Consider the following 22,739-nt stretch of genomic DNA (forward strand, 5'->3'; position numbering starts at 1 on the left):
GAACTATTATACTTGCCACCACCAGAATTATCTAACAGATCTGGCCACTTGACCTCTTGCTGAGAAATCCTGAATGGCTTCCTAATGTCCTAAAAGTTGATGCAATCAAGTTGAATGCTTAAGTATTCATTGCCCTCTTCTAACTTCCTGTGCTTCCTACCATTCTGCCACCTGCCAGGAACGAGCACTTTGCCACAGCCACAAGAAAGTCCTTTCTTTCATGTTTTGATAATGCCATGTGTTTTCATGACATCAGGAGGTAACTCCTCTCCCCTTATCTCTTCAATGAATTTAAGACTAGGCTAGAACCCTGCTTTATCTGTGAGCCACTGTGAGCATAAATGGGCTATGGAGATGGGAAATGTTGAAAACAGAGTAAATGACTTAATGACCAAAAGAACACGGACCAAATAAAGCAAAGAACACGAACATTACATATTAAAAATGGTGTAGGGGCACCTGGGTGGCTCAGCATCATCTTGTTCTCAGCTCAGGTCTTTATCTCAGGGTTGTGAGTTCAAAACGACTGTAAATTGAGAGACCAAGCATTCAGGGTAGAAAGCAAAGGTGATATTCTAAAATACAAGTAGTGCTTGATTACTACAGTGTTCACAAATCAAATTCTTCATATCCAATGTAGAAGATGCTGTCCCAGCCCCAAAATATAAAATTCTATCAACTAGGTGTTTTGTTTTGTTTTTTCTTTTGAAGAAAACAGTAGGAGAGTGTCCTGGAATGGTAGCCCTGGTTTGGGGGGAGGAGTTTTTCATTTTTGTTTTTATTTTTAAATAAAGATATGGCCTGGCATTTACCATCTGGGAAGAGGTGAAGCCAGGTAGGACAGAGGAAATGTCCTCAGGTGAGATGAGCCAAGCCTTTCATTATATAGTTGAGGCCCTTAAGGTCCAGAGTTCTCATGACATTTAATGTCAGCTGGAATGAAAAAATCCAGGCCTTTTTTCCCCTTGCCCAGCGCATTCCCAATTACACCACATTCATTCTGAAAAAGCTTGCATCTTAAACAGTAAACATTCTCTTCCTTCTGACTTTTATTCTTGAATACCTCATCCCACTACTAGAGGTAACACTTTGATTTTAAAAGTTAAAATTGTAAAAACATACTGCACTGTTACAGGCCCCAGATACGTAGGATTTTAACATTTGCAGTCTTCTGAATCCCCAGTTTGAAATAATTAAGTCAGCCCTTAGTTGTAATTCAGCTCTTTAGCTTCACTACTGCCTCTAAGAAGCCATGTGACCTTGGGTAAGTAATTTATCTTCTTTAGATTCCTCCTCTGTGAAGTGGATAACAGAATTTTTTTGAGAATTAAAAGTTAATATATGTAAAGTGACTACGATACTGCATGGCACTTAATTAGCTAAGACTTATTTCATTTACTGTTTGATGTTAGCTGGTCCACCTGGTTTCCTTCCAGCACATGAACAGAGGTGACTTGCCCATAACTATAAAGTTTATCTCCTAAAATAAAAAAACTATTTAAAATTTTGGTGAGTCTCTAATATTGAGACACAGTAAACGTAAAGATAGAAAGTATTAATACTAATTAGAAAAAGTATTTTTACTATTAATACTAATTAGAAAAAGTATTTTTACAAAAAGTATTAATACTAATTAGAAACTATACTCCTAAATCTAGTCACCAGAACAGTTCTAGCCATTTTGAAACACATCCCTAAGCCTAGTCAAAAGATGACGTCTGTAACGGAACACTTAGAAACGAAGAATGAACGTGTTGCCTATAAGCCATTCAGTTAATTTTGTAACAAAGCTGTGCATTCTAAAATGTATAACCCTGACATCAAAATCTGAAGCAGATAACTTGGTCTGCTCTTGTTTCTGAGTGCACATGTAAAATATTAGCTTTAAAGCTAGTGGCACATTGAAAGAATACACTGTACAAAGCATTTTCTGGAAATGCAGTTAACCACATCAATAGCTCAACTGGACTATTGGGTCATCTCAGTAGATGTAGAAAAAGACATTCTAGATTATTCATTGTTTATTTCTAATAAAAATAAATGACCAGGGGTGCCTGGGTGGCTTAGTAAAGTGTGTGCCTTTGGCTCAGGTCATGATCCCAGGGTTCTGGGGTTGAGTTCCGTGTCAGTCTCTGTGCTCAGCGGGGAGTCTGTTTCTCCTTCTCCCTCTGCCTCAACTCATGCTGTCTCTCTCTAATATTTAAAAAAAAAAAAAAAAAAAGACAAGCAGCATGTTTAATAAGGAAATAATAGAGTAGCCTAAACACAAAGGTTTATTTTCTTGTTAAAAAGGCCAGATGTAGTCCAGAACCGTTGCTGATAAAAGCATCACAGAGTCATCGGGGATCCAGGCTTCAGCCATCCCTAAATCACCACCCAAGGATAATCTCAGCATGTTACATGGTGATGGCTTGAGATGCTGACATTCTAAGCCACAGGAAGGAATAAAGGAAAACTGACATTCTTAAGGTTTCCCATAAGTTTCATGTGATACTTGTATTCACATCTTATTGGCTGTTTAGTGACATTGCCCCACTTTGGGCAAGGAAGGCTGAGAAATTGTCATATTTGCATACAGAGCCACACTGCATGAAATTGGGTTTTGGCCAAGGAAGAAGGGAAGACTGGATTTGTAGTAGATTAGCTATCTACCATAAGATACTATGGCAGTCTATTGGGGAAAACTGCCCTTGAACTATTGTTAAATGGAAAAAAAAAAAAAATGCTTTTATATTTGTCATGACCCTGGTTTTAAAACCAAGCAATCTAGGTATATGTGTGCATATATAATAACTGGTAATTTTGGGTTCTAGAATTGCAAATGAATTTTTAAAATACTTATTTTAGAAAGAGCACATGGTGGGTGAGGGGTAGAGGGGGAGAGGCTTAAGCAGACTCCACGCTGAGTGTTGAGCCTGATGTAGGGCTCAGTCTCACAACCTGAGATTGTGACCTGAGCCAAACCAAGAGTTGGACACTGACTGCGCTGCCCAGGCGCCCTGCGAATGGGTTTTCTTTAAATTTTATCTACATTTTCTAAAGTTTCTAGGCTGAAAAAACATTTTTATGCTTAAATGTTTTTTCCAAATTAAAAGGTGGAAAGTCTTCCACGTGATTAATCTTCTAGCAGACAGTGTTACTAGTTCTCATCTGTCCTTGGAGATATTCTGGGCATATTCAAATGAACTGGAGTTTTTTGTTTGTTTGTTTTTAATGTAATGATGTAACTTGGAGATAATGCCATGCCACTGCTTAATAGGAAAAAGAATAGCCCCTGCTCTCCCCTCTCCTGACAGCAGTTGGGATCAATCAGTTTTATGTTAAAAGTCCTGTGTATTAAAACTGGCACATGAATTTCCTGGTAGTTTCTGTGTGTTTCTAGTCTCTCCCTCCCACTGGTTCCATTTCCATGGGCCCAGACATGCTTGCCTCTTCTCTAGCAACCCACTCCCTCCTGCCTTACTTCTGTCAGCCCAGCATTGTAGAGGGAAACAGGTATGGGCTTTGGAGTCAGGTTCGGTTTCTAGTTTTGTTTTGTTTTGTTTTTGCCACCTGTAGTATCTTGGGCAGGACACTCAACACGTCTGGGCCTCAATTTTTATATTCTTGAATTGTAAAAATGTTAAAAATCTACTTCATAGATTCAGATGCAGGTTTAATGAGGTCAACAAAATACCAGACACAATAGGGACTCTCTAAATGTAGGTGCTATTTCTCCTCAAATCACCTCATCCGAGATTTATTTATACTGTAACTGTGGTGACTTCCATTTTGTCACATGGTTCATTTCATAACCTTTCCTGTTCTCATGGAAACCAGTAAAATTTTGCTAAGGGTACTAACCTAATGTTTGCCAAGGCTACAAAAAAAGTTGATGCTTTTGATAGAATCTGACCATCCCCTCCATACGGATCTGTCAAGATTAGTATCAGCTGCAAGAAATGGGTAAGCCCAAAGAAACATTGGTTAAACAAAAGATATTTATGTCTTTGTATTGGCCTCTTGGGATGACTGCAACAGTGTACCGTAAGTTGGGTGACCTAAAACAACAGAAACAACAGTTGTGGAGAAGTCTGAAATTAGGCCACGTTCACTCTGAAACCTGTCAGATAATTTTGGTGATTTGCAATGATCTTTGGCATTCTTTGGCTTGCAGCTGCGGAACTCCTCTCTCTACCTTTGTGGTCATGTGGTCTCCCTGTGTGTCTTCACATGACTAATTTACATTGATCATATTGGATTAAGGGCCAATCCTACTTCAGTATAACATCTTAACTAGTTACATCTGCAGTGATGCTATTGATAAGGTCACATTCTGAGGGACTAGGGATTAGGATTTCATGCCTAACTCGTGGAAACACAAGTCAACCATAATTCTCTCAAATTCAGTAACCTTGGAGGTAGTGAGATTAGGGTTTGTATGCAGTCCATATGATGTCACGCACTTAAGACGTTCAGTCTTGTTGCTCTGCCATGAATGAATTCCATTACTAAGAACACTTTATGGTTCAGGGTAGGAGACCAACAAAAGACAAATTACCAAACTCAGGAGACACATCACTACTGATTCTACAGAAATTGGAAAGGATTATAAAGGAATATTACGAACAATTTTATGCCAACTTAGGTGAAATGGACAAGTTTCTAGTAAGGCCCGAATTACCAACTGATTTAAGAAGAACTAGAACATTTGAATAGGTCTATAACGAGTTGAATTAATAGTCTTCTCACGAAGAAACGTCCAGGGCCAGATGGCTTCACATTAAATTCTGCCAAATATTTAAAGAAGAGGCTTTCCCAATTCTCAAACTCCGAAGCTAGAGAAGGAAGGATCACTTCCTAAATGATTCTAAAACCAGTATTACACTTAAACCAAAATTAGAGAAAGATCACAAAAACAATATTACGAGTTTTCCCCCACGAACATTGACACGAAAGTCCTCAACAAAATGGTGTCAAAGCAAATCTGGTAACATTCTACATCCTGACCAAGTAGAATTTATCCTAGGAATGCAAGATCAGTTTACCATCCAAATGTTAATTACTAAAGAACATCACATGAGTAGAATAAAAGGTAAAAACAACACAATTATCCCAATAGGTACCAAAAAAGTATATGTATAAAATCAGCATTTTAACAAACTAGGAATAGAAGGGAACTTGGTCATCTTGAAAAAGGGATTGGACTGAAAAAGATGCTGAAGATTTGGAGCAAGGCAAAGATGTCTGCTCTTGCCATTTCTATTCAATATTGTACTGAAGATTCTAAGCAGTGCAGTTAGTAGAGGGAAGAAAAAGGTAAATCTGTATTCACAGATATTATGAACCTGTACATAGACAAATTCCAGGGAATACGTACATGCACACATAAATAGAACCGATAAATGTTAAAAGGTACAAGATAAATATACAAAAATCAGTTGTATTCCTATAACAAGAACATGTGAAATGAAATTAATTACATTCACAATAGCATTAAAATGAATGCAATACTTTGGAATAAATTTAACAAAAGTGCAAGATATTTACAATGTACAACAAAAGGTATTGCTGAGAGAAATTAAAGATGATCTAAATTAGAGGTTCTCAACCAGGGGTGATTGTTCCCACCGAGAGATACTTGGCAATGTGTGGAGACATTTTTAGTTGTCACAACCTGGGGGAAGGGATGCTTTTGGGATCTAGTAGTAGAGGCCAGAGATGCAGCCAAACATTGTACAATGCATAGGACAGCCTGAACAATAAATTATCTGGCCACACCAGGGTTGAATAACACCAAGGTTGAAACATCCTGATCTAAGTAAAAGGAGAGACATTTCACATTCATGGACTGGAAGACTGTATTGTCAAGATACCAATTCTCAAAGTGATCTGTAAGTTCAATAAAAACCCTATTCCAGTAGCATTTTTGTGTAGAAATTGATAAGCAGGTCATAGATGGATATGGATATGCAAAGGGTCTGGAGTAGCAAAACAATATTTTTATTTAAGATTTTATTTGAGGGGCGCCTGGGTGGCTCAGTTGGTTAAGCGACTGCCTTCGGCTCAGGTCATGGTCCCAGGGTCCTGGGATCGAACCCCGCATCGGGCTCCCTGCTGGGCAGGGCGCCTGCTTCTCCCTCTCCCTCTGCCACTCCCACCAGCTGTGCTCTCCTGCTCCTTGTCAAATAAATAAAATCTTTAAGAAAAAAAGATTTGAGAGAGCGCATTTGAGAGAGGAGGGAGAGGGAGAAGCATATTCCCCAAGGAGCAGGGAGCCTGACACGAGGCTGGATCCCAGGACCCTGGGATCATGACTTGAGCTGAAGGCAGATGCTTAACCGACTGAGCCACCCAGGTTCCCTGCAAAACAATTTTTTAAAATAACAAAGTGGGAGGACTAACACTATCAGACTTCCAAACTTACTATAAACTATAGAAATCAAGACAATTTGGTATTGGTACAATAGGAATATAGATAATGAAACAGAATTAAGAGTCCAGAAATCCTTACATCTGTGTCACTTGGTTTTTGACAAAAGATCTTAAGGCAATCAGTGGAGAAAGGAAAGTCTAAATCATCCTGGGATAACTGTATATGTGTATGTAAAAAATTAGACGGGCGCCTGGCTGGCTCAGAGCATGTGACGCTTGATCATGGGGTTGTAACTTTGAGCCCCACGTTGGGTATAGATGTTACTTAAAAATTAAATCTTTAAAGAATAAACTTAGGCCTTTACCTCACACCATACACAAAAAATGAACTCAAACTGGATCATGGACGTAAATGTAAGAGCTAATACTTTAAAACTTCTAGAAGAAAATTTAGAAATTCTTCATGATTTTGGGTTAAGCAAAGATTTCTTAGATACAAGACCAAAAGTAGGATCCATAAAAAAGAAGTGATAATGGAATTTATCAAAATTAAAAACTTGCACCTCAAAAGACATTAAGAAAATGAAAAGACAAGATACAGATTGGGAGAAAATAGTTGTGACCCATGTTAATAAGGGAAATCAGAATATGTAAAGAATTTAACAGCTCATTAATATGAAGAATTTAACAGCTCAATAATATGAAGACAACCCCATTTGAAAAATGGGTGAAAGATTTGAACACGTTTCGTCAAAGAAGATGTAAGAATAGCTAATAACATGAAAAGATGTTCAAAATCATTGGTTAGGGAAATGCAGACTAAAGCAACAGTGACTATTATATACCAGATGTTGGTGAGGGTATAGAGAAACTGGAGCCCTCACACATTATTGATGGTAATGTAAAATGGTGTAGGCTAGTCTGGGTAAGTCTGACAGTTTTCTTAAAAAGTTGAACATAAATTTATCTTGTAACTTAGCAATTCCACTCCTAGGAATATATCCAAAAGTAATGAAAACTTGTCTACACAAAGGCATGTGGCGAACATTCATAGCATTATTCATAATGACTTTAAACTAGAAGCAGCATAAATGTCCATCAGTTGGTGAATGGCTAAATATGTCATATCCACACAATGGGATACTATTCAGCAACATAAAGGAGCAAACTGGTAACATGGTGCAACACAAATGGACCTCAAAAACATGCTCAGCGAAAGAAGCCAGATGGAACACCGCACAGTATATGATTCGATGTATCTGAAATGTCCAGAAAAGGTAAATTGAGAGACAGCGGACTAGTGGTTTCCTAGGGCCTGGTGTGGAAGACCAGATTAAGTGCAAATGAGGGGGAAGGAACTTTTTTGGCTGTTGGAAATGTTCTTGTGGAGAGAGACCAACTCTCTAAATTTACTAAAAATCATTGAATTGTAACTTACAATGGATGAATTTTATATCCTGTAAGTTCTTAGTAAAGCTATTTTAAAAATGTTCATCGGGAAGGGCAGGGGCATATTGCAGAGGCACTTAAGGCTTCCAACGCTCCTACCAAGGATAGTATACTAGCTTTCCTGATTTGTGGATTTAGGTTCTTAGATACGTAGAGTCTTCAGAACTACCGTATGCATTGAGTCAGAGTATGCCCGGGGTGAGAAGGGTAAGTGGCAAAATTATTCACAATTATACACAAAGGATTTTTTCTCTTTAATTTTTGGTTCCCATGACCCTATGACAAAGGAGGCCCTCCTTTTTCCGAGGCGTCACATGAGGCTAGAGAAAACAGGTTGCAACCGGTGAGTTTGAGTTGCAGCGTGGTGTGTTTCTTGGGAAAGGACAGGAGGCCAACGTGGCTATAGGGAGGGCTGAGGCCGGATCGCGGAGATTCATCTGATCTCTGTAGGAAGGCAGTAAAGCGTGGTAAAGAGTTCAGGCTCCCGTGGCCCGTTTGCCCTAGTTCAAATCCCCGCAGTCCCACTTTCTGGCGACATGACTGAGTTGCTCAACTGCCTCTAATCTTCCTCTTTACCTTGGGGAGAATAACGGCCCTCGTAGTACTGTCAAGTCCAAGTGCGCCAGTGCACGTAAGGGCTTTAGAGTAAGCACATACTTAAGCGCCCAACACACACTTGAGTTAGCAAAAGAAGCGGAATGCCCGCAGCCGCTCGCCGCCCGCCGCCGGGGGCCTTTCTCCAGGGCGCCCGGAACGCCGGCAATCACCATGGTAACGGCCACCTACTTCCGGAAGAAGTACGGCGCGCGGCGAGGGCCATTCCGAGCCCTCTGCTCCCGCGAGTCGACGGGCCGCAGGGGGGCGGGTTTCGTGGGTGCTGTGGGTTCTGCCTGCCGCCCCCCGCCCCAGGCCAGCGCCGGTGCCCCCGCAGGGCCGCCCGACTCGGCAGCCTCGTTGCCGCCAGAGCCAGCGCTTCAGGCCTGGACGCCGAGGCTGAGAGGCGGTGCGGCCATGGACTTCTCCAAGTTCCTGGCGGAAGACTTCGACGTGAAGGAGTGGATCAACGCGGCCTTCAGGACCGGTTCGAAGGAGGCGGCGGCCGGGAAGGCGGACGGCCACGCGGCCACGCTGGTGATGAAGCTGCAGCTGTTCATCCAGGAGGTGAACCACGCCGTGGAGGGTAAGGCTGAGCCGCCGGGCCGCGCGTGGGGCGGCGGCGGCCCGCGGCCCCCGCGGTGGGAAGGCGAGCCCGGACCGACCCTCGTCCAGACCTTTCGGGGGCAGCCGGGGGCCGGTCTCAGCTCGCTGCCGCCTGCCTAACGCTTCCGAGGCTGGGGCTTGCTCTTCCGCCCCCGGCCGTGCCCTTAAGTTTCCTTTAAGGCCCAGGAGTGAGTTTCAAGAATATTAACTAATCGTTACCTGGTTCTTACATCTGGCAAAAGCGTATCAGAGGCGTGTGGGAATGACACAAGTCTGGGAAACGTTGTTTTAGCGGACCTTCATGTCTTTGAAGATGGGCTGGCCTGGATGGAGACTTGAACCGTCTTTCAAGGATAGTTAATTATAAAAAATAATACACACCAGCAACCTTTTCATTGACTCCTACTCGGTGTTTAGTCACGGTGTGTTCACTGTATGTTCATTAGGTGCATACTGCACGGCCAGCCTCTCTGCTAGGCTCCGTGGGAGAGACGGTTCCTACAGGGAAGCTTAAGACCCAGTAAAGAGAACTTTATTTTATAGATGGGTCCAGTGTTTAAGAAAAGGCTGATATTGGGGGGAGGGGAGCTTTATTTCGCTGCAGGTTCTTTATTGTACTTTGCTTCTAATACTCATTGAACATCTGCTACACCTGTGCCCAGAAACGGGCCATGTGCAAGAAGTTTACTTTTCAGGAGCTGCTGCCTTGTGGGGAAGATACTAAACAGTTAAATTACAATGAAGGGTGGCTTTCCTACAGGTAGGACCAGGAGTTATGAGAGCTGGAAAAAGTGCAGTTACCTCTAGTCTGGGAGAATCATAAAGGGTTTTCCCTGTGTTAGGCCTTGAAGGAAGACTTCATAGGGCAAAGAGGGGGGAGGACATTAATAATAATATGATAGCAATATTTGAGTCCTTGATAATGTGTCAACCATTCTTTTAAATGCCCTGTATGTATTAACTAAGTGGTTCTCAAACCAGGGGTGGTAACGTCACCTCCTTCTACCCTCACCATCCCCTGACTATCTGGAAGTTGTTGGGAGTGTTTTTAGTCCTTGCAACGGGGAGGAATGTCACAATGATGGACAGTTAGTAGAAATACCCAGCGATGCTTAGTGTCCTGCATGCTTGGGATATCCTACACAATGAAGAATTGTCCTGGCCAAAATGTTAATGTTGCCCCTTCTCAGCCTAATTATCCAATTTAAACCTGGCTATAATCCTTAGAGGTAGACACAGTTATGATGACCAATTTAAGATTTTTTTTTTCTTCTATTTATTTATTTGACAGAGAGAGACAGAGCGAGAGAGGGAACACAAGCAGGGGGAGTGGGAGAGGGAGAAGCAGGCTTCCCGCGGAGCAGGGAGCCCGATGCGGGGCTCGATCCCAGGACCCTGGGATCATGACCTGAGCCGAAGGCAGGCGCTTAACGACTGAGCCGCCCAGGCGCCCCTGATGACCAATTTATAGTTGTAGAGACTGGCTGACTGAAGTAACCCATCATCATATTTCTAGTTTGGATTTGAACCCATGCATTGGTCCCAGAGCTCAGGCTCTTATCCATTATACCTTGCTACCTCTCTGGTATGAAAGGGAGGAGAGAACAGAGTACACAGAGGCATGTGGGTATAAAAAGGCCTAGCCAGTCCACAGAAGAGTGAGAAGTTCAAACAGAGCTCCATCAGTAACATCAACAAACATTAGTCATTAGTATTATTATTACAGGATCACACTTTCCCCGGGGGGAGGGGGAGACTTCTGGAGCTAAGACAGAAAAGTAGATTAGAATCAAACTGTGAAAGGCCTTTTTGCCCATCATTTTATTTTATTTTATTCTTTACGCACGCGTGCGCACCCAGGGACGGGAAGGCGCAGAGGGAGAGAGAATCTTAAGCAGGCCCAATCCCACACCCTGAGATCATGACCTGAGCCGAAATCAAGAGTGGGACACTTAACCGACTGAACCGCCCAGGTGTCCCCTTTTGCATTATCCTAAGGAGTTGGGCATTCGGCCCCTAGGCAGTGGGAAGCCTTCAGAGGTTTTTGTTTTTTGTTTTTCAAAGATTTTATTTATTTATTTGACAGAGAGAGAGAGAGACAGCAAGAGAGGGAACACAAGCAGGGGGAGTGGGAGAGGGAGAGAGAGAGAAGCAGACTCCCTGCCGAGCAGGGAGCCCGATGCGGGGCTCGATCCCAGGACCCTGGGATCATGACCTGAGCCGAAGGCAGACGCTTACCCGACTGAGCCGCCCAGGCGCCCCGCCTTCAGAGGTTTAAAGCTTTCTTTTTATGGAAGGCGAGACAGGGCTCAAATCTGCAGTGAAGAGAGGTTATTGCAGAGGCTCTAGGAGGGGATGTTGAGGGCTCCAAGTTGGGAGACTGATTTGTTCAGTCATTCAGTCAACAAGTATTTATTAGGCACAAACTGTTTTCCAGGTTCCAGAGATACAGTGTTGAACAAGACCCAGTCCTAGGTTGGGTCGGTTAACAGGCCAAGTTGGAGACAGGGGGAGAAAAACCCCCAAACAGGGACCAGATCATGCAGGGATTTTAATGTCTCATTAAAGAGTTTGGATTTGATTTAAAATGAGTGTAAAGGAAAGGTACCAAAGGATTTTTAAGCAGGGGAGGGACAGGGATTGATTCGGAAGGCAACTGTTCAGAAGAGTGGACTGTCAAAATAGTGGCTTCAGCTGGGGTTGTGGCAGTGGGCATGGTGAGAAATGGGTAGATTTAAGATATTTTTAGGAGGAAGAATGGGAAGAACTTGCTGATGGATTGGAAGGAGGGACAAGAGGAGGAGAACATCAAGAATGACTGTGGGTGGAGGTCCCAAACATGCAGTAACATTGAGAGAATTGTAGTGAACATCCATATGCCCACTACCTAGATTCTACAATTAACAATTTACTATTCCTGCTTTATCACAAATCTATCCATTTACCTGTCCCTCCCTCCATTCATCCATCTTATTTTTTGATGTATGATGTATTTCAAAATGAGTTGCAGAGGTCAGTATACTTTACCCCTGTACATTTCAGTGGGTACCCTAAACATAATAGAATTCAGTACTTGTTTACAGCTCTTTTTTTTTCTTTTTTACCAAATAAAATTTACATAAGGTGAAATGCACAAATCTTATCTGATGAGTGGAATGAGTTTTGACAAATGTATACAGCTGGGATAATTCAAATCTCTGTCAAGAAGGAGAATGTTACAATCACCCAAGAAAGTGCCCCCATTCCCCTTCGCAATGAAATCTGGCCCTTACCCTCCCAGAGGCAACCACTGCAAGTGATAGCTTTAAAATGGAAAAAAGAGTGGACTAAATTTGGTGCGGGGGGAGGGTTGTGGAGAAGGAAAAAGAGGTACACAGGAAACGGCAAGGGCCGAAGAGTGACTTGGAGGTTTAGCAGGCGGAAGGCTGGGGCCATAACAATGTTGTTAAAAGTCAGCATTGTTCTCTATATAGAAAAAATCCTTGTTCTATCTTTGTTTTCTTAGTCTTAGAACTTTACCCGGGGTCAGTGCTGGAAACACATTGTTATTTTATGGCTCAGCTGGACGAACAGGTTCTTGAAATATTTCTTCAAGATGTTAAGGTTCCATTCATTGCACTGGTAGAGCAGAAGACGCTGGACTTATTGGGTTGATTTTCCGATGAATTGCCCTTTAAAGGGTCAGAGGGGTATGCTAGTAATTCTCCCAATTCCACATAACACATCATAGTGTGCAGAGATGTGCAAATTGTATTCTGTGTTTGGGACGTCTGTTAAAACGGTGGCTCAGTCGTTAAGCGTCTGCCTTCAGCTCCGGTCATGATCCCGGGGTCCTGGGATCGAGCCCCTCATCGGGCTCCCTGCTCCGTGGGAAGCCTGCTTCTCCCTCTCCCACTCCCCCTGCTTGTGTTCCCTCTCTCGCTGTGTCTCTCTCTGTCAAATAAATAAAATCTTAAAAAAAAAAACCAAAAAAAATCTATGCAGCTTTCTTAATGTCACCTGATCTCCTACCAGACTTGTTAAATAAGAAACTCTGGCAGGTGCTGGGGGACCTGCATTTAACTGTGCCCCAATTGACGCTGGTCGTCTGTGGACTCTATTTTGAAAAGACCATGGAATGCAGACATTGGGGCCAGACACACGTAAGGCTTGGTTTCAGCTCTGTGAAATCTTAGGGAAGTTACTCAACCTCTCTGAGCCTCAGTTTCCTTATTTGTAAGAGGTGACTGCTAATGATTCCTGTGGACATTACCTGATAGAATGGGATGTAGCTGGCATTTACCCAGTGTCAGATTCTTTCATTTTCTTTCCTTACAAAGGGAGTTTCAATTTAACTCAGTGGTGGACAAGCATTGATGTTGGGTCAGGTTGATGGTTCCTTCCTTGTCAAATCCCATGGCCCACACTGATCAGACTGGGGAAGACATGGTCCTGGCAGAGCCCACCTCCCAGCCCACCTCTTCTCCACTTCCCATCATCCACAGGCTCAGAAAACTGTGTGGTTGGGGTGCTTTGGGGAAAATTCCCTTCCTGTCTTCTGATCTCTTCATCTTGTTCACTGGTCTGATTTTCACCTTTTGTTCTTTGGTTCTTGCTACAGAAACAAGTCACCAGGCTCTTCAGAACATGCCCAAAGTGCTCCGCGATGTTGAAGCCCTGAAACAGGAGGCGTCTTTTCTGAAAGAACAAATGATTCTTGTCAAGGAGGACATTAAAAAATTTGAACAGGATACGTCTCAATCGATGCAGGTATTCATGCCCCTGTGCCTAATGCTGATTCTTGTTTTTGGAAGACATTCACAGAACCTCCCTCAAAACAGGAGCGTGCCATGATGCTTATGTTTCAAGTCACCAGTGGAGGGTAGAGATAAAGGAACTGCCACTTCCTTAGTCTTTGACCTCTCGTCTCTCTTTTAGGTATTGGTAGAAATCGACCAGGTCAAGTCCAGAATGCAGCTTGCGGCGGAGTCCCTTCAGGAAGCAGACAAGTGGAGCACACTGAGTGCTGATATCGAGGAGACCTTCAAGACTCAAGTAGGTCTTGAGTTTAGGGGATGTCTGCAGTCTGGGTAGGCAGGCACTTGAGGTTTGGAGAAACAAATGAGAAAGTCGTTTCCTCGAACCCACAAGGGATAGGAAGAAGCCCCGCGTGGAAACACACAGGCAAAGGGTGAGAAAACCTGCAGTTGCTCAGGGTCTTTCCACCTTCTGGAGTTGGTATCTTGACTGATGGCCTTCTTGTCATAGTTCAGGAGAAACCTCAGTGAAAAAGGCAGAGAAAATGGATGAAATGAGATTGTGAAACATGGGCAGGGGCCCTTCCACATCCTGGGACCCTCCGTGGCTGCCAACTGTGGGACATAGCAATGCTTTTGATACCTGGTTATCAGGGTGAGGTCAGGTGATGTCTCATGAAAAACTTTTTCGGTTAAGCAAAATGAATTCTTTTATTGTCTCTTTTGCTAGTTTTCTTTTTTTTTTTTAAAGATTTTATTTACTTATTTGACAGAGACACCGCGAGAGATGGAACAAAGCAGGGGGAGTGCGAGAGGGAGAAGCAGGCTTCCCACGGAGCAGGGAGCCCCATGCGGGGCTTGATCCCAGGACTCTGGGATCATGACCTGAGCTGAAGGCAGACGCTTAACGACTGAGCCACCCAGGCGCCCCGCTTTTTTTTTTTTTTAAAGATTTATTTGAGGGCGCCTGGGTGGCTCAGATGGTTAAGCGTCTGCCTTCGGCTTAGGTCATGATCCCAGGGTCCTGGGATCGAGTCCCGCATCGGGCTCCCTGCTCGGAGGGGGGCCTGCTTCTTCCTCTCCCTCTGCTGCTCCCCCTGCTTGTGCTCTTTCACTCTCTGTCAAATAAATAAAATCTTTAAAAAAAAAGATTTTATTTGAGAGAGAGATAGTAAGAGAGAGCATGAGCTGGAAGAGGGAGAAGCAGGCTCCCCGCTGAGCAGGGAGCCCGATGCGGGGCTCGATCCCAGGACCCTGGGATCATGACCTGAGCTGAAGGCAGACACTTAACAACTGAGCCACCCAGGCACCCCCCCCCTTTTTGCTAATTTTTAAAACTCTCACAAGTTTTTTAAAAAGCGCTCAGTGCATGATGGGAAAAAAATTAGTAAACAGGAATAAACAGTGAAAAATGAGGGTTCGGGCGCCTGGGTGGCTCAGTTGGTTGGGCGACTGCCTTCGGCTCAGGTCATGATCCTGGAGTCCCGGGATCGAGTCCCGCATCGGACTCCCTGCTCAGCGGGGAGTCTGCTTCTCCCTCTGATCCTCCCCCTCTCATGCTCTCTGTCTCCCATTCTCTCTCTCAGATAAATAAATAAAAAATCTTTAAAAAAAAAAAAAAATGAGGGTTCACAGATATGAGTTGCTAATCTTCCTGGATTCCTGGCACATGCGTGATTGTAGTCAGTACACTACTAATATTAACTAGCTAAGAGTTGGAAAGCTTTTGCCGCTCCCAACTATCCCGATATTCAGAACCAGCTGCCCAGAAGACCACATGCATCTGGCTGGACTCCCTCCTAGGCACTGTAAACTGAATTCATTATTTCTGTCTAGAACCACTCCCCATTTGCTCTTCCCTTTGGCCTCCCTGTCTTGGTTCGTGGCGGCACTTCCCCACCAAGGGTCTAGGCTAGAAACCTCAGCAGTCCTTAACTGCGCCCTCTTCCCCATCTCTCCCATATCTCTCTGCAGTTGTCCGTTCTTTGGATCCCTCTGCCACCACTCTGTTCACGCTTCCCTTCGTCTTTCTCCTAAACCACTGCAGCAGCCACCCACCCCTGCTGGCTCCTGGCCTCTCACAGGCACTCAGTTGCTCCCTCCCCTGGGCCCCAGTAGCACCTGAGCCATACTCCTTAAATTGTATCCTGATCTTGCTGTCCCAATATGTTGGGAACTCAGGGGCTGCAGTATGATCTTCTTTGTGTCTCAAACATCTAATACAGTGTCTGACACGTTGTAGACACCTGTTGAGTGCTGAAATGAAACACAATTACTACATTCTTAATTCTTTTAAAAAACAGCATTTTTTTTTTTTTTTAAGATTTTATTTATTTGTCAGAGAGAGTACAAGCGGGGGAAAGAAAGAAGCAGGTTCTGCACCGAGCAGAGAGCCCGATGCAGGGCTCAATCCCAGGACCCTGAGATCATGACCTGAACCGAAGGTAGACACTTAACCGACTGAGCCACCCAGGTGCCCCTGAACGACCTGAGATCTTTTAAAATAAATATCCTCTATTCTGGTCTTTTATAGGACATAGCTGTGATTTCTGCTAAGCTGACAGGTATGCAGAACAGCTTAATGATGCTTGTTGATACACCAGACTACTCGGAAAAATGTGTGCACTTGGAGGCACTGAAGAACAGGCTGGAGGCCCTGGCCTCCCCGCAGATTGTAGCTGCGTTCACCTCCCAGTCTGTAGGTAAGTGCGGGCCCCTTCTCATCTCTGCACACCTCCTCACAAAGGTAAGGCTTTCCAAGTCTTCAGCCTTTTGAGTGTCTTACTGTGGATTAAATTATGTAGTTTGGAAGTTAAGTTGTAACTTTTTTGGGGTTGCCTTTTTTCAATAGTTTATATGAATATTTTCAAGCATACAGAAATGTTGAGATAAGCACATGACAGACACACCGTCTAGATCCTAGTTAAGCATTTTCCCACATTTGCTTTGTCACACATCTACCCATCCATCCATCTCTCTGTCCATCCAGGTTCTGTTTGGGATGGGTTGCAAAGTAACTTATAGATATCGGCATACTTCACTCTTAAATGCTTCAGCATTCATATCAATAACTAGAGTTCACTATTGTTTTATGATTCTCTTTTTTTGAGGTGAAATTTACTTTTAGAGAAACGCACATATCTTAAGTGTACCGTTTGATGAGTTTTGACCCTTGTCAAATATGATTTTTATTTCCTGTGGCCTACTAATGTGGAAAATCATATTGATAGCATTCCTAATATCCTTTTATTCTTGCAACTCAAGAACAAGCCCCACATGTTTATGGGATGTCTATGTGGGTGCACACACGTGTGTATGCATGTTAATGTCCTACTGGATATTTGCTAATATTTTATTTAGAATTTTTTCATAGAGATCTTATTAGCAAATATCTTTTTTTTTATTTTTTTATTTTTTATTTTTTTTATTTTTTTAATTTTTTAAAAGATTTTATTTATTCATTTGAGAGAGAGAGAATGAGAGACAGAGAGCACGAGAGGGAAGAGGGCAGAGGGAGAAGCAGACCCCCTGCCAAGCAGGGAGCCCGATGCGGGACTCGATCCCAGGACTCCAGGATCATGACCTGAGCCGAAGGCAGTCTCCTAACCGACTGAGCCACCCAGGCGCCCCTATCTTTTTTTTTTTTTTAAAGATTTTATTTATTTATTAGAGAAAGCAAGAAAGAGAGAGCACAAGCAGGGGGAGTGGCAGGCAGAGGGAGAAGCAGGCTCCCAGAGGAGCAAGGAACCAGATGCAAGACTCGATCCCAGGACCCTGGGATCATGACCTGAGCTAAAGGCAGACGCTTAACTGACTGAGCCACCCAGGCACCCCACTCTGTTAGGTTTTAAGGAACATTTTTATCAAATATTGCCCTGGTCCCATTAAATGCTTTCTGTCTGCAGTTCAACTTGGGTATGAATATTACAACTTCTGCCTTCTTTTTTGTTTGTACTTGCTTCAGTATGGCTTTACCCATTTTTTTTTTTTTAACCTTCAAACTTTTTTTTTTTTTTAAGGTTTTATTTATTTATTTGACAGAGAGACACAATGAGAGAGGGAACACAAGCAGGGGGAGTGGGAGAGGGAGAAGCAGGCTTCCCGCTGAGCAGGGAGCCCGATGCGGGGCTTGATCCCAGGACCCTGAGATCATGACCTGAACCCAAGGCAGACGCTTAACTGACTGAGCCTGAGCCACCCAGGTGTCCCAACCTTCAAACTTTCTGAGATTTTTATTTTAGACTTGGCTATTGGAGATAGCACTTTGTTGAATTTTGATTCTTGATCTAATCCTGTACTTTTTAATAAGTGACTTTATCCCATTTAGGTTTTATTTAACAGAAATTGTCAGTTTTGTATATCTCTGTATTTTCTGCTTTATGTTTGTTTTCTTTGTGTTTTTTTTTTCCTCACAGATGATTGAAAGATATATAACTTGATTTTAGTTTTTCTAGTGATTTATGATTTCACATTATACTAAACTTCTTTCTCAATTTATCAGCCTCCTGAAAGAAACACCATCTGCCTCCCCCAGTTAGTGTGCTTTAACTCCTCTTCCTGCTTTCCACCGTCCCTCTTCACTGGCCAGTCTACAAGATTGCATAGTCTAGAATTTTAATCATGGTATATTGTCAAATTATTCATTAATTTTCAAATTATTAATTTTTTTATCATGTGGCTTTTCTCTCTAAATTTTTAAATATTAGAAAATTTTCATATTTGATATTTTATCTTTTCATAACTGTTTTCTAACTAATAATTGGCTATTTATGCTCAATTTCTTGTTTAAATGGATTCAGTGCTCACTTTTAGACCTTTCAGCGCACGTCTTCCCCGTTTGTTAATTCTTTGAGGCTTCTCTTCATGACCAGGATTCTGTTTTTAAGTAGATTTTTTTCACCTCAGGAAGGTCATAGGGATTATATGCATATCCTTAGTGTTTATGTAGTAAAGAATGTCTTTTTGTTGCTTTTACATATAGAAGAAAATGGCTGCTTTTGGAATTTTTGGATCACACTGTTTTTCCTATGGAATTCTAGAAACCTTGATTCCTTGTCTTCTGCCAACTGTATTTTGCTATAAACATGAGACTGGCCTGATTCTTTCTTTCTTTCTTTTTTTTTTTTTTTGATAGTTAGTTTGTTTCTTTTCCTTGTAATAGTTAAAGCAGGGGTTAGCAAGCATTTTCTGTAAAGGGCCAGGTAGTAAGTATTTTGGGCTCTCTGGGACGTGTGCTCTCTGTCACCAATACTTAACCGCAGTTGTAGTGTGAAAGCCTGTGTGTAAATGAGTGGGCTTCTCTGTGTTCCAATAAAGCTTTATGACAAAACCAGGTGGTGATGTCGCCTGCTGGCTCATAGTTTGCTGACTTCTGGCTTATACAATTCTTCCTTTTGCCTTATAGTTTAGTTACTTCACTAGATTATTTTTCAGTTTGGGAAAAATATTTTTCTAGAACATAGTGTGAGCTCTTTTTATTTGCTGATTCATGTCTTTCTCTGTTTCCAGAAAATTTCTTTCTTAAAAAATATTTTTTCTGTTCCATTTGTTTTCCATTTTTGAGAACATCAACTGTCTGTCCATCAGCTCTCTGTTTCCCCCTCCTTTATGTCATGTTTCCTGTGGTCTATTTTAGCTCTTTATCAACTCTCCCCATAGTCTTTTTTATTTTTCAAAAGATTGTTTTTCATTTCACCAATAGCATTCTCTTTCTTTCTTTTTTAAGATTTTATTTATTTGAGAGAGAGATAGCAAGAGAGAGCACGGGTAGGGTGGAGGGGCACAGGGAGAGGAAGAAGCAGCCTCCCCGCTGAGCAGGGAACCCAATGCAGGACTTGATCCCAGGACCCTGGGATCATGACCCGAGCCGAAGGCAGACGCTTAACTGACTGAGCCACCCAGGTGTCCCAAGTCCTTTGACCATTTTAAAATCGGGTAATTTGGGCGCCTGGGTGGCTCAGTTGGTTAAGCGGCTGCCTTCGGCTCAGGTCATGATCCTGGAGTCCCTGGATCGAGTCCCGCATCGGACTCCCTGCTCAGCAGGGAGTCTGCTTCTCCCTCTGATCCTCCCCCTCTCATGCTCTCTGTCTCCCATTCTCTCTCTCAGATAAATAAATAAAAAATCTTTAAAAAAAAAAAAAATCGGGTAATTTATTTTTTATTGTTGAGTTGTAGGAGTTTGTTATATATTCCGGATATTAATCCCTGATCAGATAATGATTTGTATACTCCGATTCTGTGGGTTGTCTTTTCATTCTATTTATAGTGTCCTTTGATGCACAAATCTTAAATTTTGATGTAGTCCAATATATCTGTTTTTAATTTTGTTGCCTGTGTTTTTGGTCTCATAAGTAAGAAACTATTGCCAAATCCAATGTCATGAAATTTTTCCCATTTTCTTCTAAGAGTTGATAGTTTTAGCTCTTACATGTTGCTCTTTGATCCATTTAAAGTTAATTTTTGTATATGGTGTAAGGTAAGCGTCCAACTTCTTCCTTTTGCATGTGGATATCCAGTTTTCTGAACATCACTTGTTGTCCTTTCCCCATTGAATGGCCTTGACTCCCTTGTTGAGAGTCGTTTGACGTATATGTGAAGGTTTATTTCTGGGCTCTCTGTTCTCTTCCATTGGTCATGTCTATCCTTATGCCAGTCCCACACTGTTACCCCACCTGCCCCACACACATTGTTTTGATTATTGTAGCTTTGTAGTAAGTTTTGAAGTCATGAAGTGTGAGACCGCCAACATCACCCTTCTCTTTCAAGATTGTTTTGTCTATTTGGGGTCCCTTGAAATTCCATATGAATTCTAGGATGGGTTTTTCTGTTTCTCCAGAAGACACCATTGGGATTTCGATAGGGATTGCATTGAATCTGTAGATGGCTTTGGGTAGTATTACCATCCTAACAGTATTAAGTCTTTCAGTCCATCAACACGGGATGTTTTTTCATTTATTTGTGTCTTCTTTAATTTCTTTCAGCAGTGTTTTGTCATTTTCAGAGTACAAATCTTTCAGCTCCTTGTTACATTTTTTCCTAAGTATTTTGTTAATTTTGATGTTACTGTAAATGAATTTTTTTATTTCCTCTTTAGATCGATCATTGTCAATATATAGAAAAACAACTGATTTTTTTTTAAAGATTTTATTTATTCATTTGAGAGAGACAGACAGAGAAAGCACAAGCAGGGGAAGAGGCAGAGGGAGAGGAAGAAGCAGGCTTCCCACTGAGCAGGGAGCCTGATGTGGGGCTCGATCCCAGGACCCAGAGATCATGACCTGAGCTAAAGGCAGACGCCCAACCATCTGAGCCACCCAGGTGCCCCAACACAACTGATTTTTGTGTGTTGATTTTGTATCCTGCAGCTTTGCCAAATTCACTTATTAGTTCTAACAGGTTTTTTTGTGGAATCTTTAGAGTTTTCTGATTATAAGATCATATCATCTGCAAACAAAGATAATTTTACTTCTTCCTTTTCTCTTTGAATGCTTTTAATTTCTCTTTCATGCCTCATTGCTCCGGCTAAGACTTCCAGCACTAAGGTGAATAGAGGTGGCAAAAGCAGGATTCTTGTCTTGTTCCTGATCTCAGAGGAAGAGTTTGAAATAGTCTTTCACCACTGAGTATTATGTTAACTGGGGACTTTTCATATATGAAAATTTGTTTATTATGTTGACATAGTTTGCTTCTATTCCTAGTTTGTTGAGTTATATCATGAAAAGTGTTGAATTGTATCAAATTCTTTTCTTCACCATTTGAGATGATCATGTGGATTTTTTCCATCATTCTGTTAATATGGTATATTACATTGATTGATTTTCATACATTGAACCATGCTTGCATCTCAGGAATAAATTCCACTTGGCTATAGAGTGTTTTCCTTTAATGTGCTGCTGATTTTGGTTTGCTAGTATTTCATCAAGGATTTTTGCATCACTATTCATCAGGGATGTGGCACCTGGGTGGCTCAGTTGGTTAAGTGTCTGACTCTTGATTTCTGCTCAGGTCATGATCTCAGGGTCATGAGATCGAGCCCTGTGTTGGGTTCTGCTTTGGGTGTGGAGTCTGCTTAAGCATTCCACCTCTGCTTGAGTGCACTCGTGCTCTCTCTCTCTCAAAAAAAAAAAAAATCATCAGGGATATTGGTCTGTAGGTTTCTTTTCTTGTATTGTCTTTGTCTGGCTTTGGATCGGGGTAATGCTGGCCTCATAGAATGAGTTAGAAAGTGTTTCCTCCTCTTCAGTATTTTGGGAGAGTTTGAGAAGTATTGGTATTAATTTTTCTTCAAATGTCTAGTATATTCACCAGTGAAGCCGTTTGGTGTGCTTTTCTTTGTTGAAGGGTTTTTGATTACTGATTCAATCTCCTTACTAGTTTTAGATCCGTTTAGAATTCTTACTTCTTCATGATTCAGTCTTGATAGTGTGTATCTAAGAATTTGTTCATTTCATCTAGATTATCCAATTTTTTGGTGTATAATTGTCCATAGTACTTTTTATTTATTTTATTATTTATTTTATTTTTTATTTATTTACTTAAAAAAAAGATTTTATTTATTTGAGAGAGAGAGCGCAAGCACAAGCTCTGGGAGGAGCAGAGGGAGAGGGAGAAGCAGACACCCTGCTGAGTGCAGAGACCGACATGGGGCTCGTTCCCAGGACCTGGAGATAACCTGAGCCAAAGTCGGATTCTTAACCGACTGAGCCACCCAGGTGCCCCTATTTTTTTAAAGTAAGCTCCATGCCCAACACAGGACTTGAACTCACAACCCTGAGATCAAGACCTGAGATCAGGAGTTGGACACTCCACCGACTGAGCCATCCAGGCGCCCCCATAGTGCTTTCTTATAATCCTTTTTATTTGTGTAAGATCAGTAGTAGTGTCCTTTCTTTCATTTCTGACTTTATGTATTTGAAATGTCTTCTCTCTTTTTCATAGTGAATCTAATTAGAAGTTTGTCAATTTTGTTCATCTTTTCAAAGAACCACTTCTTGGTTTTGT

General features: G+C 42.1%; 1 protein-coding gene across 1 annotated transcript in view; it reads left to right on the top strand.

Annotated features, from left to right (window-relative positions):
- The first annotated feature begins 8,601 nt into the window (after window positions 1-8,601).
- COG7 (component of oligomeric golgi complex 7) overlaps window positions 8,602-22,739 on the top strand; it is a 73,667-nt gene continuing 59,529 nt past the window's right edge. Inside the window, exons 1-4 of the mRNA XM_034988061.1 lie at window positions 8,602-8,983; window positions 13,604-13,752; window positions 13,921-14,037; window positions 16,273-16,441. Coding sequence (XP_034843952.1) covers window positions 8,815-8,983; window positions 13,604-13,752; window positions 13,921-14,037; window positions 16,273-16,441 — 604 coding nt within the window. The 5' untranslated portion in view covers window positions 8,602-8,814. The remainder of the gene's footprint in view (window positions 8,984-13,603; window positions 13,753-13,920; window positions 14,038-16,272; window positions 16,442-22,739) is intronic.

Source organism: Mirounga leonina, unplaced genomic scaffold (assembly GCF_011800145.1).
Source record: "Mirounga leonina isolate KUSES-001 unplaced genomic scaffold, KU_Mleo_1.0 Mir_448, whole genome shotgun sequence".
Classification (NCBI taxonomy): Eukaryota; Metazoa; Chordata; class Mammalia; order Carnivora; family Phocidae; genus Mirounga; species Mirounga leonina.